Below are 12983 nucleotides of genomic sequence, written 5' to 3' on the forward strand. Positions count from 1 at the left end.
AACACAGTTGCACGAGCACTTGAGCAGTACTGCCACACAATGGGCTATGTATTAATGCCGGAGCTGATTAGCCTGATACACGAGATGAGACTGAAATAATATGATAACATCAGATTCCCTTGTTTCACTGAAATTTTCTATGATGCTTCCAGAGAGTGCATCTGCATACGATGTGCACAACCGGGCGAAAACAGTTACTGTAGATGATAGCATCCGATTCGCTTGTACACGGAAATTCTAAAGATCAATCAGCGCAGCCACTGGTTTAAGTACATGATAATAACAGTTACACCGCACTGTGCTCACAGCCTCACATCAACGGCGCTCCTACCACCGGTGTTTAGCCTTCATCAACTTGCCACCAGGCACCAGTCGTCACCCAGGCTGATTAAACAGACCGATGCAAATTCAAGCAAACCTCTTTCCTTTTACACCAGATATCTTCCAGGTTAGCATCGATGCCAAGCCACTGAAACGTTGTTCCTTAGTGCACTTCAGTGCTCAGCTTCAAACCATGAAGAATCCACCAATGAGGCAATGGGCCAACCTGGTTAAAAGGAACCGGGTTTGAGGCTGTGAGGCAGTGACTCTTTATACTAAATACACAAATATAAAAGGCAGTAAAGATCAAACAGTTTCACTGATGCATCATAAAGAAACTAGAAAAGGAGCTAACTAGAGAAGCAGACATGCAAGCAAGATCGCACTCCATAACACACCATGGAAAGGTGTTTCAGTTTCATAGTAGAAACAAATCAGAACAGTATCTCATATTCCCTCTGATTTTAAATATACACTGTTTAGGAGCTAATTAGTTCACACGACTGCAGATGATACAATTAATCAGGATAGATACGCAGATCTCACAGAAAATTGTTCAGATTGCTTTAAATGCGGTCTTACACCATTTCACAAATCTCACTTGCTTGAGCAAACACAATCTATTCAATGAACCAGAGCACAAGGCAGATACACTGATTTATCAGGAAAGAAAAATACTTGCAGGGCCGCTCACCCAGCCAGCCATGTTTAATTTCTGATTGAATGGTGTTTTATTATTTCAAGAGTCAGCACAAAACATACATGGAATTAACCATTTTTTGCATGAAGGGCAAGTGCTTCGCAATGCTTACAGAACTAATCAAAATACAAAAGAACATTAGGTACAGTAACATGAAAAACATAACTTCTTAATTGCTAATTTGGTCAAAGGTATATGATTTAGAGTTTTAGATGCTGTTGCTACCCCACAAGCACACAAAAAAAAACAGCTTATTTAACAGCTTGTATGGAGCCCTGACACCAAATTTCACCTGATCTCAGGAAGTTACATGAACACAACAAATTAGTGGCAGCATCACAGATTGAGCAACACAGACAGCAATGACCAAAACAATGCATCAAATTTCTACTCAAGCAGTAAAGGTTGAGGGCTTCCGACATCTATACTGCAATCCTGAACGCATCGTTTAATCCAGAAACACCTTGTGACTATACTGCAAAAGTGAACACAACATAACATCCAGAAACACATTGTTATACTGCAATACTGAACACCCCTACTCATCACCAATACAGGATATGGGTACGACAATACACGACGTCATACAGAGGAAGCATTGGAGTATTGGAGTATTGGGTATGGGTACAGCTGGCTGGGTTAGTGAAGTAGGGGTGATATGTAGCTGAACTTCTTTTAACACCCAGAAAATATTACTAATGCAATGCAAGCAATGGATTTAAAAAAAATGTAAGGAGTGGCAATGCGTCATCATATGAATTCTTTGCAGCAAGACAACACCGACAGTAATGGCACAAATAATTTAATGGGTAGCAAAAACAAGAACACTCATCCTCTTAATTCTAAAGCATACTGAACACATGCCTACAGTACTTAAAGTCAAGATCACTACAGCAGGTAAAAATTTTCAATGGGGATATGGAAATCAAGAACGGACCATCTTTTCTAGCGTCGCACATTGAGCATCTCCTTGGCCTCCTCTTGCTCGACCTGAAGGGTATCGCTTGCATACTTGCTAAGCAGCTCCTTCTTCTTCCTCTCTACGACCATGCGCTCAATCTCCTTCTCATCAGGTAGTGGCACATGTGCGACAAATTCCCTCCCAGCCTCTTCCCCTTTCTCCCTCTCCCTCTGTTCTTCCTCACGCTTCCTCTCCTCTTCAACCTCTTCCTCCACCCCCTCAAACAGCACCTCCCTAGCAGCCTCCCCACTGCGCCCACCTGCAGCAGCCACCTCGCCGCTCACAACCCCCTTCATAGCCTCGCGTCGCACACGCTCCACGCGGTGCCACTCTGAAACGACCTCCTCCCGCATGCGCTTCTCGGCAGGGGCCTCAAGCCGCTCCAGCACGCCGTCCTCGTCGTCATAGTACCCGTAGTACCCGGCGTTGATGCGCTTGTGGATCTCGTATCGGGTGCGGCGCTTTCGCGTCTCAGGCGGCTTGTCGAAGAGCTCCCGCACGCCGGGGAGCTTCCTGGCGGCGCCGAAGTAGCGGTACCCGGGCCCACGGCCGGAGGGGTTGGGGACGGCGACGATGTTGCCGTCGAGGTCGGTCATGAGCGGCGCGTTGGAGCTGCGGGAGTAGTCGCGGCCGCCGAGCTCGACGATGCGGCGCTCCCAGTGGCCGCGCTCGCGGAGGAGCTTGTTGATCTCGTCGTTGAGGTCGCGGAGGCGGTGCTCCCCGAGGCCCTCGTTCTGGATCTCGGCGACCTTGGCGCCGATCTCGCGGAGGATCTCGGAGCGCCAGCGCTCGGCGTCGGCGAGGTCGCGGCACTCGGAGGCGAGGTAGGGCCGCCGCTCCCGGGGCTTGCGCTTCTCCTCCTGCTTCATCGTGATGAAGCGGTTAAGCATGGACTGCGCCTTCTCCTCGTTACGAGCCATGGCGGCCGGTCGGGCGGAGACGGCGGCCGGCGGCGGCGGCGGCGAGCTGGGCGAGGGTTTGGGGCGAGGGGAGGGCGGGTTCGATTGGGATTTGGGGGATTGGGCTCGACGAGGGAGCGAAAGAGAGCCTGTTTTACGAGCGGCTTGGGTGAACCGTCGTCCGATGGGGATCCAACGGTCCAGATCGATGGATAGGTACGGAGTACGGATACATCGATCGAGCTGAGAAATTTGAGCCCTCCACGATCCATGGAGATGGGAGTATGAAGCATGGACTATTATGGAGGAACTCAAATTGGAGTCCTCGTCGTCGAAAACTCGAAATCTTCGTCAAAATTTGAGCACAATCATGAGGCAACACTTTTTTTTAAGGAGAAACTCTCTGCTTATATTGAAAGCATGTGAAGTTTTTATACAGAATTAAACGGCTGAAGCGAACAGCTAGCCGATCCAAAAATTCCAGAACAACTAGCTCAGGCTAGGTATTACACCAAACAGAGGCCTAGAGCACACAGACGTCTGAAGCAGGGAGAGCTTGTTCATCCAATCCGACATCTTCCCCATGGCCTGGTCCATCGAGCCTGCTTGGTTTGCTGGTAAAATTCAAAGTTTTTTGAGCAACGGCCTCCATTTCTGCAGAAACGACATGCCAAGAAACAAAACTTCAGCAGGCTTATTCACAAACTTTTTGTCCATCGCTATCTTGTTCCGTGTCGTCCAAAGTGCCCATGCCATACCTGCAAACATGAACGTGCCAAAGCTTTTCCATGAGTTGATCTTCATCGGAAGCCAAATTTTCTTCAGTCTGTCCGGCCACAGAGACAGCAGAGATCAGAGATGGCTCCCTCTTCTTCAGGACTGCGACTGTAGGTTGTTTGTTGTGGTACATCTGCCAGAGGAAGATTCTAATCTTAAGTGGCAGTTTGCATTTCCATATGCCTACAGCATCCCAATCAATTACGCCAAGGATCTAGCTGCACCCCTTGCAGCAGATCAGGCAGGATATTCCATTCATGCAAATCAGCCTCATTAAATGTTCTTCTGAAATCAATATGCCATTCTCCATGTCAAAACAATCTGCAACCACAACTTTTGGATTGGAGCACACCCTGCACAAAGAGTTGAATTGATATTTCAGAGGGATGTCACCAATCGAATTATCCTCCCAAAACAGTTGCTCCCCACTTGAAGGGGTGTTTCACCATGTAGCCCCTGCCAAAACTGTGAAACACCTTTTGTTATTTCCCATATCCACTTCACCAGCAAGCAGTTATTCATCACCTTGGTACTGTTAATGCCAAGACCTCCCTGGTCTTTAGGACAGGCTATCATCTCCCATTCGGCCATATGATATTTGAACTTACCTTCAGCCCCTTTCCAAGAAAAAGTATCCTCTAATGGTGTTCATTTTATGTGAGCTCCTCCAGTAAGAAGATAAAACCCATGCTGTATATAGGAAGGCTACTGAAACAACTATTTAATAGAGTTGACTTCCCTCCTGAGGAGAGGTGCTTGCCCTACCATGGTTCTAGCCTTTTCCTCATTTTCTCAAAAATATAGGTGCAGGCAGAAGCTCCACTCCTATGGAAAATGATTTCTAATCCTGACAACCATGCAAAACAACATAGGATCAATTTCAGACTGAGCGATCAGAACCATCTAACATGATTACTGTGTCATCGCTCATCAGCGTTTTGGATGCCCCCATGGAATCAGCTCACTAAGAACTCTTAGATTCCCCCTTACAGATGCTTTGTCCAGTAGAACACCAAGGGCATCAGCAACCAAATCAAAAACAAGATGAGACAAAGCAGTTGTTTACTCGTACACCCCATGTGTGGCGCGCCTGACTACTATCTTACAGCCGTTTGAGGCGACCAGGCATCCGCCGAATGGTGTGGTGGCGACCTCCAGTGGGACTGTCTGGTGCAGGCAGAGCGTGACCGACACGAGGCTGCAGCCGATCGACAGCACACGCCGGACGAAAGCAACCTCCCCGCCGCCTCCTCTGTACTCTTGAACGATGAGGTTCTCCAGGCAGTGGGTGATGCAGGGCGGCACACAGTCGAGGGACCACGCTTTTCTGCAGGTTTCGTCATCACCACTGGTAGGGAGATCATCGACCCGCTGCAGATCAAATCAAATCAAATCAATCGCCCGTGGTTGTCAGAGATGATCGATCAGTAGATAGATACAAATCGGTAAATCAGAAAGAAATCAAAGATGGCGGGAAGGTCGATTACCCAGAGAGTCAGCTCTTGGAGGCGGGGCAGGCTACCGAGCAGATCCACCAGGATGGATGCGTGGTGTGGCACGCAGACCTGTATCCCAATGCTGAGAGTCTTGAGAGCGGGCAGTGAGACGACCGGCCGGTGCTTCAACTTGACAGTGGCGTCGCTGGTAATCTGGAGTCTATGGAGGTGGAGACCAAGGTGTTCGAGTGTCTGCAGCTCGTCAGCGGACCTCAGGTCAATGAGCACCAGCGTCTCCCTTCTTCCAGGTGCTGGGGCTGAGGTAACCCCCGTGATGAGCACTTGCAGCGCTGGGGCGTTGACGATGGTGACGGCACTTGCAGTGCACTTGCACAGGTGCAGCCTAGTCAAAGTTCGGGACTCGATCTCCAGGCCTTGATGGCCGCATCCGGCCGTGATGTCGCAGCTCCCGATGGTGAGGCTGCTCAGGCGTGTCAGATAGTAGAGTACTGCGGAGAGAGCTTGTCCTGAGAAGCGGCATCCCACCAAGATTAGCTGCTCCAGAGATAAGAGGGTATAGCACAAGTCGAGGCCGAGCGCCGTCAACCCGAAGAACCCAAGCGCCAGGGTCACCAGTCTCTGGCTGCAAAGGCGGTGTAGTGGGAACTCCAGCTGCTCCATGGGCCAGGTCAGGTTGACCAGCACCAGCTCTTGCACAGCCTTTGCTGACAGCATATCCACCCACTCGCTTAGGAGGCCAGGCCCGGGGCAGGCGGTGCTATCAAGGCGGACGCACTTGATTGGGCCTGGGTGCTTCCTGAGCACCTTGCTGATGGTCTCGCTGAAGTCATGCCGCTTGATGACGATGCCGTCGTAGTGCTCCGCCTGCAGATTTATCTGCACGGCCTCTGACAGCTGCACGTCGTGCAGCACCAGCGGGAGCCGCCTCCACACCTCAGCCCACGGCTCCTCCACGGCTTGCCCGCACGCCCATAGGTCCAGGAATTGATTAGGGTAAAGGACCATCACGTCCGGGGCCGCTGGGAAGACAGCCTGGATGGCACGCATACGCTCCGCCGACCAACCCTGCAAGCAAGGCATTCTATATTAGAGCCACATACTAGTTTACATACACTTCCAATATACAGTATAAGATTAATGTTTTTCCTATCTACGATATGTTGTTTTAGGAAATGCTCTAATTGCAGCTCACCTCATTGATATTAGCAACAATGGCTTTAGTTTTGAGGATTTGAATATCATGTTGTAGTTGTTTCCTTACATCTGATAGCTGCTCTTTGTTCTGCCAAAAACAAAACATACATTACGAAGTGGGGGAAAAAAAGAACCCTCCAGATTAGACAAAGTATACTACCTGCATTGGGATCACATTACCTGTGGAAGTTCGATGCAAATTTTGTGAGGGAAAAGTTTAGGCTGACTTCCAGATGCTTCCTGCATTTTTGGAAACATCAAGCATGGATCAAATATAAAGTGATATTAACAGTACCACTGATCAATAAGACTACAACAGCCCTAAAATGCCTAGTTGGTGCGTGTTATGAAACTTTATGAACCCACAAAAACAGGATGTGACTACAAAGAAGTCCAGAGCACTATATTAACATCTTTAACAGAAAGAATCATCCAAGGAAAAATAACCTTTCAGAGCACAACTAAATAATAATTTTCTCCAACTCTGCCTCGAGTATTCTTTGTTATCCATTGTCTTAAGTCTTAACAAGTAGTGTTTGACATTTCATTTTGTTTCGTCAAAGGAGTGCAAGTATACCTGATCTTTGCCTCCCTGAGTTTGGCATCCAATAATCAGAACACAAATTGGAAGTTCTCTTCTCAGCCATTCTCTATACTCTGTCAACAACATATGTGCGTCCTTGAGTAATACAATCAATTTACTGCAGCAGCTTTCTTCTGAAATGACCTGAAAGGCAATGAATCCAAAAAACAAGATTGCTTAAGGCAGAAAGAATATAAACCATAGTGATGCTGATCACCTACTATAACAGCAATTACCTCAATAATCAGGTTTCCTAAAGCAGCATAAAAAACTTCTCCGAAAGTGTTTTTGTTGGATAGTCCAACAATGTCAGCTCCTGTCGGTGCATCATCCTTCCTTAACTCCTTTAGGGAATCCTGAAACTTTGAAGACATACGCATAGAATTATCTTTTAGTAAATTTTTTACATATTTCTGCTAACACATTGAACCATGGAAAAGTATGGTAAAATTTCTGATTGTGCATATCAGTGAGGGAACTAATGTATAACTTACACCACCAAGCACAAGAGAGTCAAGTATGAGAAGTCTAGCATCAAAATGCTTTGCAAGTGCCTTCACCAATGCTTCCTGATACAGTTCGGAACCTAGAAGCATGTTTGTGCAAAATAGTTAGATATACAGAAGGCAGGCATAACAGTTCAACACAACTCCAGGACATTACTTTATCACAGTAACATAAAACAAAACAAACAAATGATAGAAAAACCTGATGGACCGGATATTAGAATTCGCCGATTTAGGGATGATATTTTTTCAAAGCGATTCCGGAACTCCTTTTCCATGTGCATAAGAGCAGATGATAAAAGTATTTCGTTTGCAGTGCCACTGCAAGAGATGAGCACAGATTGATATGAAAGAAGGTGATATATAACAAAAAGAAAAAATATAATGCAAGGGTTACTTTAGCACCAAAGCTACAAAAAAGTACAGATTGCTTGCACCTAGTATTTTGGGAGAAATATCGAGATAATAAGATATATCTTAAAGCAAATCCAATATCATTATCCATAACTAGCATATTACCTGACATAATATGGGGAACTATCAAGGGTTACTTCAATATCATCAGGGTTAAGAATGCCTTGTTTCAGCCCATCCTTAAAGGCTTGCCAAACGCTCAGAGGTATACTGCCTTTAATAGGATCGCACTGATTTCCAAGAGCTTCAAAATTCACCAGCCAAGCCAATCTCAGATAAAATTGACCCTACAATATCAGAACTGAAGTTACCTTATAAATTGTAAACTTACCAGATTCTTTTACTCCTTGGTTATCTTCTCCAGATGATGTGGTTGGTACAGATACTAACTCGGTGGGCTCAGTGTCAGCTGAATTGTCAGCAGAAACAAACACTGCTTTAGTAACTTTATTACCATGTCGAGGATGCTGAAAAATCTGGCAGCAGGTTATGGATCACTCCAGGAAAGGAAATCATATTAACAAATCTGACTCATTCTACTATTGCTGAAGTAGCTAATAGCAACAGAATATATGGAGAAAGGACAGATGAATGAAAGGAACATGTATGGTGTATTAACAAAATCTAATAATAAGGAATTAAGGATACATCGGCATGCTTGCCACTTTGACCGAAAACAATATCATCCCCTCCTCCTAGGATAACTTTGTCAGCATATTTAAAATGTGTTCCTCCCTGGAATAAGAAACAACACACTGTTTATGATAGAAGCCAAAAAACATAACAATGCAACTAAGTTCTAACAATGCAGAAGCATTAAAAGACCTCAAGATGCCGCAACAGGCATAAATCTCCACTAACAGCTTGGTCATTCAAACATATGTGACAGTTCTCACCTCTGCCAACAGAAATTTCATCGCCATGAATAGGAACATGAGGTGTCTGAAGTCTGAACCATGACTACCAACCAACTTACAGGTTCATTCACACTGGATATAAACAGAAGTGCCATGAAAATGTTGTGTCCAATATTATTAGTTTATTACAAGAAAAAGCTTGTGATCTGGACACCAAGAAATCTTGAGCTACCAACACTTCCTTTCGACTGGGTGCCTCATGATGAATCATAACTGATGATTTAAAGAACTGTGTCAGGCCATGATCTAAGAACCATTATGGTTGCACAAAAGCGATCATGAACAGACATAAACAAAATCAAAATCCTTAAGTGGTGCGCGGGAGAAACTATCAATGAACAGACGCAAAGTAAACCGCAAGCATCGAGAACAAAGAGTAATCTGCATTTACACTATCAGTATTTTCAGCCGAGAGTTGCATCTTTAAACTACAAAAACCGGTTAAAGCAAACCATCAACCAAAAGTGGCATGCTTACAAAACACCTATTGCTACCAAAGAAGTAATTGCTACTGCAAAAATTGCTGAACGTCAAGGAATTCCACTTGTAACCGAATAGACATGCAAACATCAGAGCAGCCCCAATTCCCAAGTACAAATTCTTAATCCCCAAGAACTATTACAGGTACTGTATTGTACTTGTACATCCTAATTTCCCTCAAACAGGGAGGAGTTCCTAAGAACCGAACGCCAGAAACATTGAAGAAACTGGAGAAAGCGCAACCCCAAGAACCATCAATAAACCCAGCCACCAGGAAGAACCATCAATAAACCGAGCCACCCACCGACTTCCCCATCTCCTTCCCCTCTGAGCGCCCCGAACTGTTCCTCTCCGCCGCGGCTAGAGCGTTCTCCTTCGGCTCGGACGCCTCCGCCTCCATCATCCAACAAATCAACATCAGGCCCAATCGCGTTCAAAAACAGGAATCCCGCTGCGGGCGGAGGAGGATGAGGAGCTCGAGCTCACCTTCCCGCGCTTGTTCGGCGAGGCCAGAGGGGAGGCCGAAGGCCGCTTGATCCTGCCGGGGCTATCATCCCCCCCGTCGCTTCCATTGCCGCCGAGGGACACCTTCCCGCGCTTGTTCGGCGAGGCCGGCGGGCCCTTGCTCCTGCCGGAGCCTTCCTCCCCACCGCATTTCCCTCCGTCGCTTCCATCGCCGCCCGGCATCCCCGCGGCGGCGGCGCTCCGGCGAGTCGCCGGCATGGCGGGCGGGCGGGCGGGGCCCGGGGTTCGTTGCGCACTTGCGCTTTCCGGAAAAGGCCAAGAAGCCGAGCCGACGTGGTTTTTTTTTTTCGAAAGGAAATTGAGAAATGGACGAAGTTGGAGGGGGAAGGAAGTGTTTTACTGGCCGCGGGGTGGGCCCAAAACTTGGGCGGTTCCGTTCAACGTGGGCCCAAAGTGGGGGAGTTCGTTCTGGATTCTCTATTTCACAGGTGTATCTTGTTGTGTTGTGTTTAGCGCTTTTTTTTTGAACTAAGTGTGTTTAGCACTTTCAAGACAGTAAAATAATGCAGTAGCTACAAAATCACCCTTGCGGCGAATGTCTAGCATTCTGCGGAGCAATATGACATGAGATGAGAACAGTCAATAACCCCATATAAGCGGAAATTTCATAAAGATTGACAACGTAGAATTGATGTTACTAAATTCATAGTGGAAACAACTACAATAATATGTAACCTTTTCTGTATGAATAAATCATTTTTAGAAATATTGTTGATCAAGGTTGAAAATATTTGATTGAGTGCAAACCTAAACGGAGCTATGTTTTGAGATGGAGTGAGTAGTCAACAAATAGCCTACTCATATAATAGTCTATCTATACAGACATAGTATTAGGAGTACATATACTCTGTAAATTGTATCTACTGATACTCAAGCATCTATCAGCAGTTCAGCACTCTAATCTGAAAAATATATCCATGCATCATGCACGTTCATCAAGCTAGAGCTACTTGAAAAATTCCATCCATAAATACAAGGACTTTGTGTCACATTTTAGTTTTAATTTTAGCATGGTTTTATATTTTTTATATAATTTGTTAGAAGTAATTATAAAGAATTTGGAATTATACGAAAAGCAAATATTGCTTTATGAATTAAAGAAATATATCATAGGTTATATAATTTGATTGTTGCATAATGTACGATTGCATAGTGTGGGAGATATACTAGGAATATTCACGGCCAACTAAATTGTCGAGAAAATTTGCAACCAATTTATTTGGCTATATGCCTATATTAAATTTTCTCCATCGTAGAAAAAAAACTTTGTGAATTCAACGTTCACATATTTTATCCTCGGCCTATTGATGAGTGAGCTGCTGTAGGAGACTCCAAGGCGAGAGCTGCTCTGCGTGTAGCTAGCATACGAAATGTAAAATAAACTTTGCATTAAAAGATCTAGGTTCATTCATCGATTTAAAATGATTTTGAACTTCTGTAAAGGAGATGGAATCTTTGATTTCTCACGCAACTGGCGCTTGTTAGCGCTCCATGTGTCCGGCTTGCCCGTGCCACGTGGTACCTTTGATTTTCTCATTAGTCGTAGATGACGAAGACCCCGTTTTCTTCCACTGACTTATTTTTAGCACCCGTCACATCGAATGTTTAGATACTAATTAGAAGTATTAAACGTAGACTATTTACAAAACCCATTACATAAGTGGAATCTAAACGGCGAGACGAATCTATTAAGCCTAATTACTCCATGATTTGACAATGTGTTGCTACAGTAAATATTTGCTAATGATGGATTAATTAGACTTAATAGATTCGTCTCGCCGTTTAGATTCCACTTATGTAATTGGTTTTGTAAATAGTTTACGTTTAATACTCCTAATTAGTATCTAAATATTCGATGTGACACGTGCTAAAAATAAGACAGTGGAAGAAAACGCCCCCGAACTTAACATCATGTTTGTTTGCATCGTCGTACCATCCGGAACCATCCGATCCAAACTCCGAGCCTAATCACGTCGTTTGGTTTGTGGCATGGTATCGACCAATCCGTCACCAAGCTATCCATGCCGCAGGCAGTAATATGCAGTAAAGTTGTTGATGGTTAAAATTGACTGGTCAGGTCTCTGAACCGGTCTCCCCACCGGTTCTGAAAATGCAAATTGAACTTTACCATTACGTAATTCTCGTTGAGTAGAACAAAATGCATATGTAGAAGTCTGATTTGGAATTCGGATGAGAGAGTTATGACCTCTAGAAGATCTGCACCTAGGAAAACCGGTCAGACCGGTTTGGGTGGTCAGACCGGTTTGGTCTGTGTAGTCCGAGTTAGGAGATGTATTTTGACACGGGATTTGTTAGGGTTTCGACTCCTAACAGGGCAAGACCTCCCCATCCTATAAATACAAAGGGCCACGGCCGATTGAGGGTATCCAATCGATCACAAATCAATCCATTACTTTTCATCTTTCCCCTCCTTTTCCAACCCCACGTGCTGTTCTTCTTCCATCCCCATGGCATGAGGAGGCGCTCTAGCTGGTCTGCCGAGTCTAGGCAATCCAAGGTGCGCCTGCCCTGACGAGGTCCCTCCTGGGCGGATGTTTGTTGGTTCCTTCGCCGGGCTCACCGGCGAAACCGATCTGATTGGCCATCATATCGGTCTGACCAGCCTGTGCAGATGAGCAGCAAGGAACCCCTCTGCACACCGCACATTCGAGTGCTTTCGTCTGTTGGCCCAATTTTAGTGCCAACAACAATGTCTCCTCAAATTCTATCGGATGACCTCATCTGGGACCCTCCGAACCTAGGGAAAATGATCTTTGTGAAGAAGCAACTGGTCTTGGACGGAGCCGCTCCTCAAACCAAACACCAAACAAGCTAGATTCCCGCACCTCAAACCAAACAAGCTAGGTTTCCCGCGCCTCAAACCAGTTTACCTCAACTGGTCCTGAACCTTTTGTGGTCGGACCGGTACACACGCGCCACACGTCCTCGCGTCCGCACGGCCACACAGGACACTGGCCGGTGGCCGCCCCTTCGGCACACACGGGACGCTGCTGCCTGCTGCCTGGTGACTGGTGCCTGAGGCCTTCAAGAAAACATCCCAGCAGGTTCCGGACGGCCGGTACACCCAACGCCGATCTATGACAGGTAGATGAGGAACACAATATACGATCAAATCTATTTACGTGGATCATGATTTTTTTCTATTAACTAGGCAACACATATCAACACAGATGTACATGTCGGTGTTTATACCTAGCAACCTACTGAGGGGTATCCCAAGGTAGTAGA

General features: G+C 45.9%; 2 protein-coding genes across 5 annotated transcripts; both read right to left on the reverse strand.

Annotated features, from left to right (window-relative positions):
• Positions 1-85: 85 nt before the first annotated feature.
• LOC101755311 (pre-mRNA-splicing factor ISY1 homolog) lies at positions 86-2992 on the reverse strand. The gene is made up of 2 exons (XM_004952957.3): positions 1959-2992; positions 86-547 (listed from the first exon to the last, which is right to left on the reverse strand). Exon 1 carries the CDS (start codon positions 2900-2902, stop codon positions 1967-1969), a length of 936 nt encoding a protein of 311 aa, XP_004953014.1. The 5' UTR covers positions 2903-2992; the 3' UTR covers positions 86-547; positions 1959-1966.
• A 1361-nt stretch (positions 2993-4353) lies between these two features.
• Positions 4354-10016, reverse strand: LOC101780592. 4 transcript variants are annotated; one of them, XM_022824075.1, is made up of 13 exons: positions 9798-10016; positions 9514-9603; positions 8461-8547; positions 8144-8288; positions 7918-8056; positions 7601-7719; positions 7387-7478; positions 7129-7254; positions 6887-7036; positions 6490-6549; positions 6308-6397; positions 5146-6180; positions 4354-5029 (listed from the first exon to the last, which is right to left on the reverse strand). In XM_022824075.1, exons 1-13 carry the CDS (start codon positions 9930-9932, stop codon positions 4721-4723), a joined length of 2577 nt encoding a protein of 858 aa, XP_022679810.1. In that variant the 5' UTR covers positions 9933-10016; the 3' UTR covers positions 4354-4720. The 4 variants fall into 4 exon arrangements, with proteins under 4 accessions (XP_022679810.1, XP_012699652.2, XP_004955056.3 ...); XM_012844198.2 differs by having other exon boundaries at positions 7129-7248; positions 9696-10016; XM_004954999.3 differs by having other exon boundaries at positions 9696-10016.
• Between the last annotated feature and the right edge of the window lie 2967 nt (positions 10017-12983).

This window comes from Setaria italica, chromosome I (assembly GCF_000263155.2).
Source record: "Setaria italica strain Yugu1 chromosome I, Setaria_italica_v2.0, whole genome shotgun sequence".
Classification (NCBI taxonomy): domain Eukaryota; kingdom Viridiplantae; phylum Streptophyta; class Magnoliopsida; order Poales; family Poaceae; genus Setaria; species Setaria italica.

Bases quoted from the DNA above. Each gene is read 5' to 3' on its own strand.
- LOC101755311 (XM_004952957.3), bottom strand. From the start codon at position 2,902: ATGGCTCGTAACGAGGAGAAGGCGCAGTCCATGCTTAACCGCTTCATC.
- LOC101780592 (XM_004954999.3), bottom strand. From the start codon at position 9,932: ATGCCGGCGACTCGCCGGAGCGCCGCCGCCGCGGGGATGCCGGGCGGC. The intron at 6,398-6,489 runs GTAATGTGATCC...TGTTTTTGGCAG, and splicing joins TTTGCATCGAACTTCCACAG to AACAAAGAGCAGCTATCAGA. The intron at 5,030-5,145 runs GTAATCGACCTT...TTTGATCTGCAG, and splicing joins TCCAAGAGCTGACTCTCTGG to CGGGTCGATGATCTCCCTAC.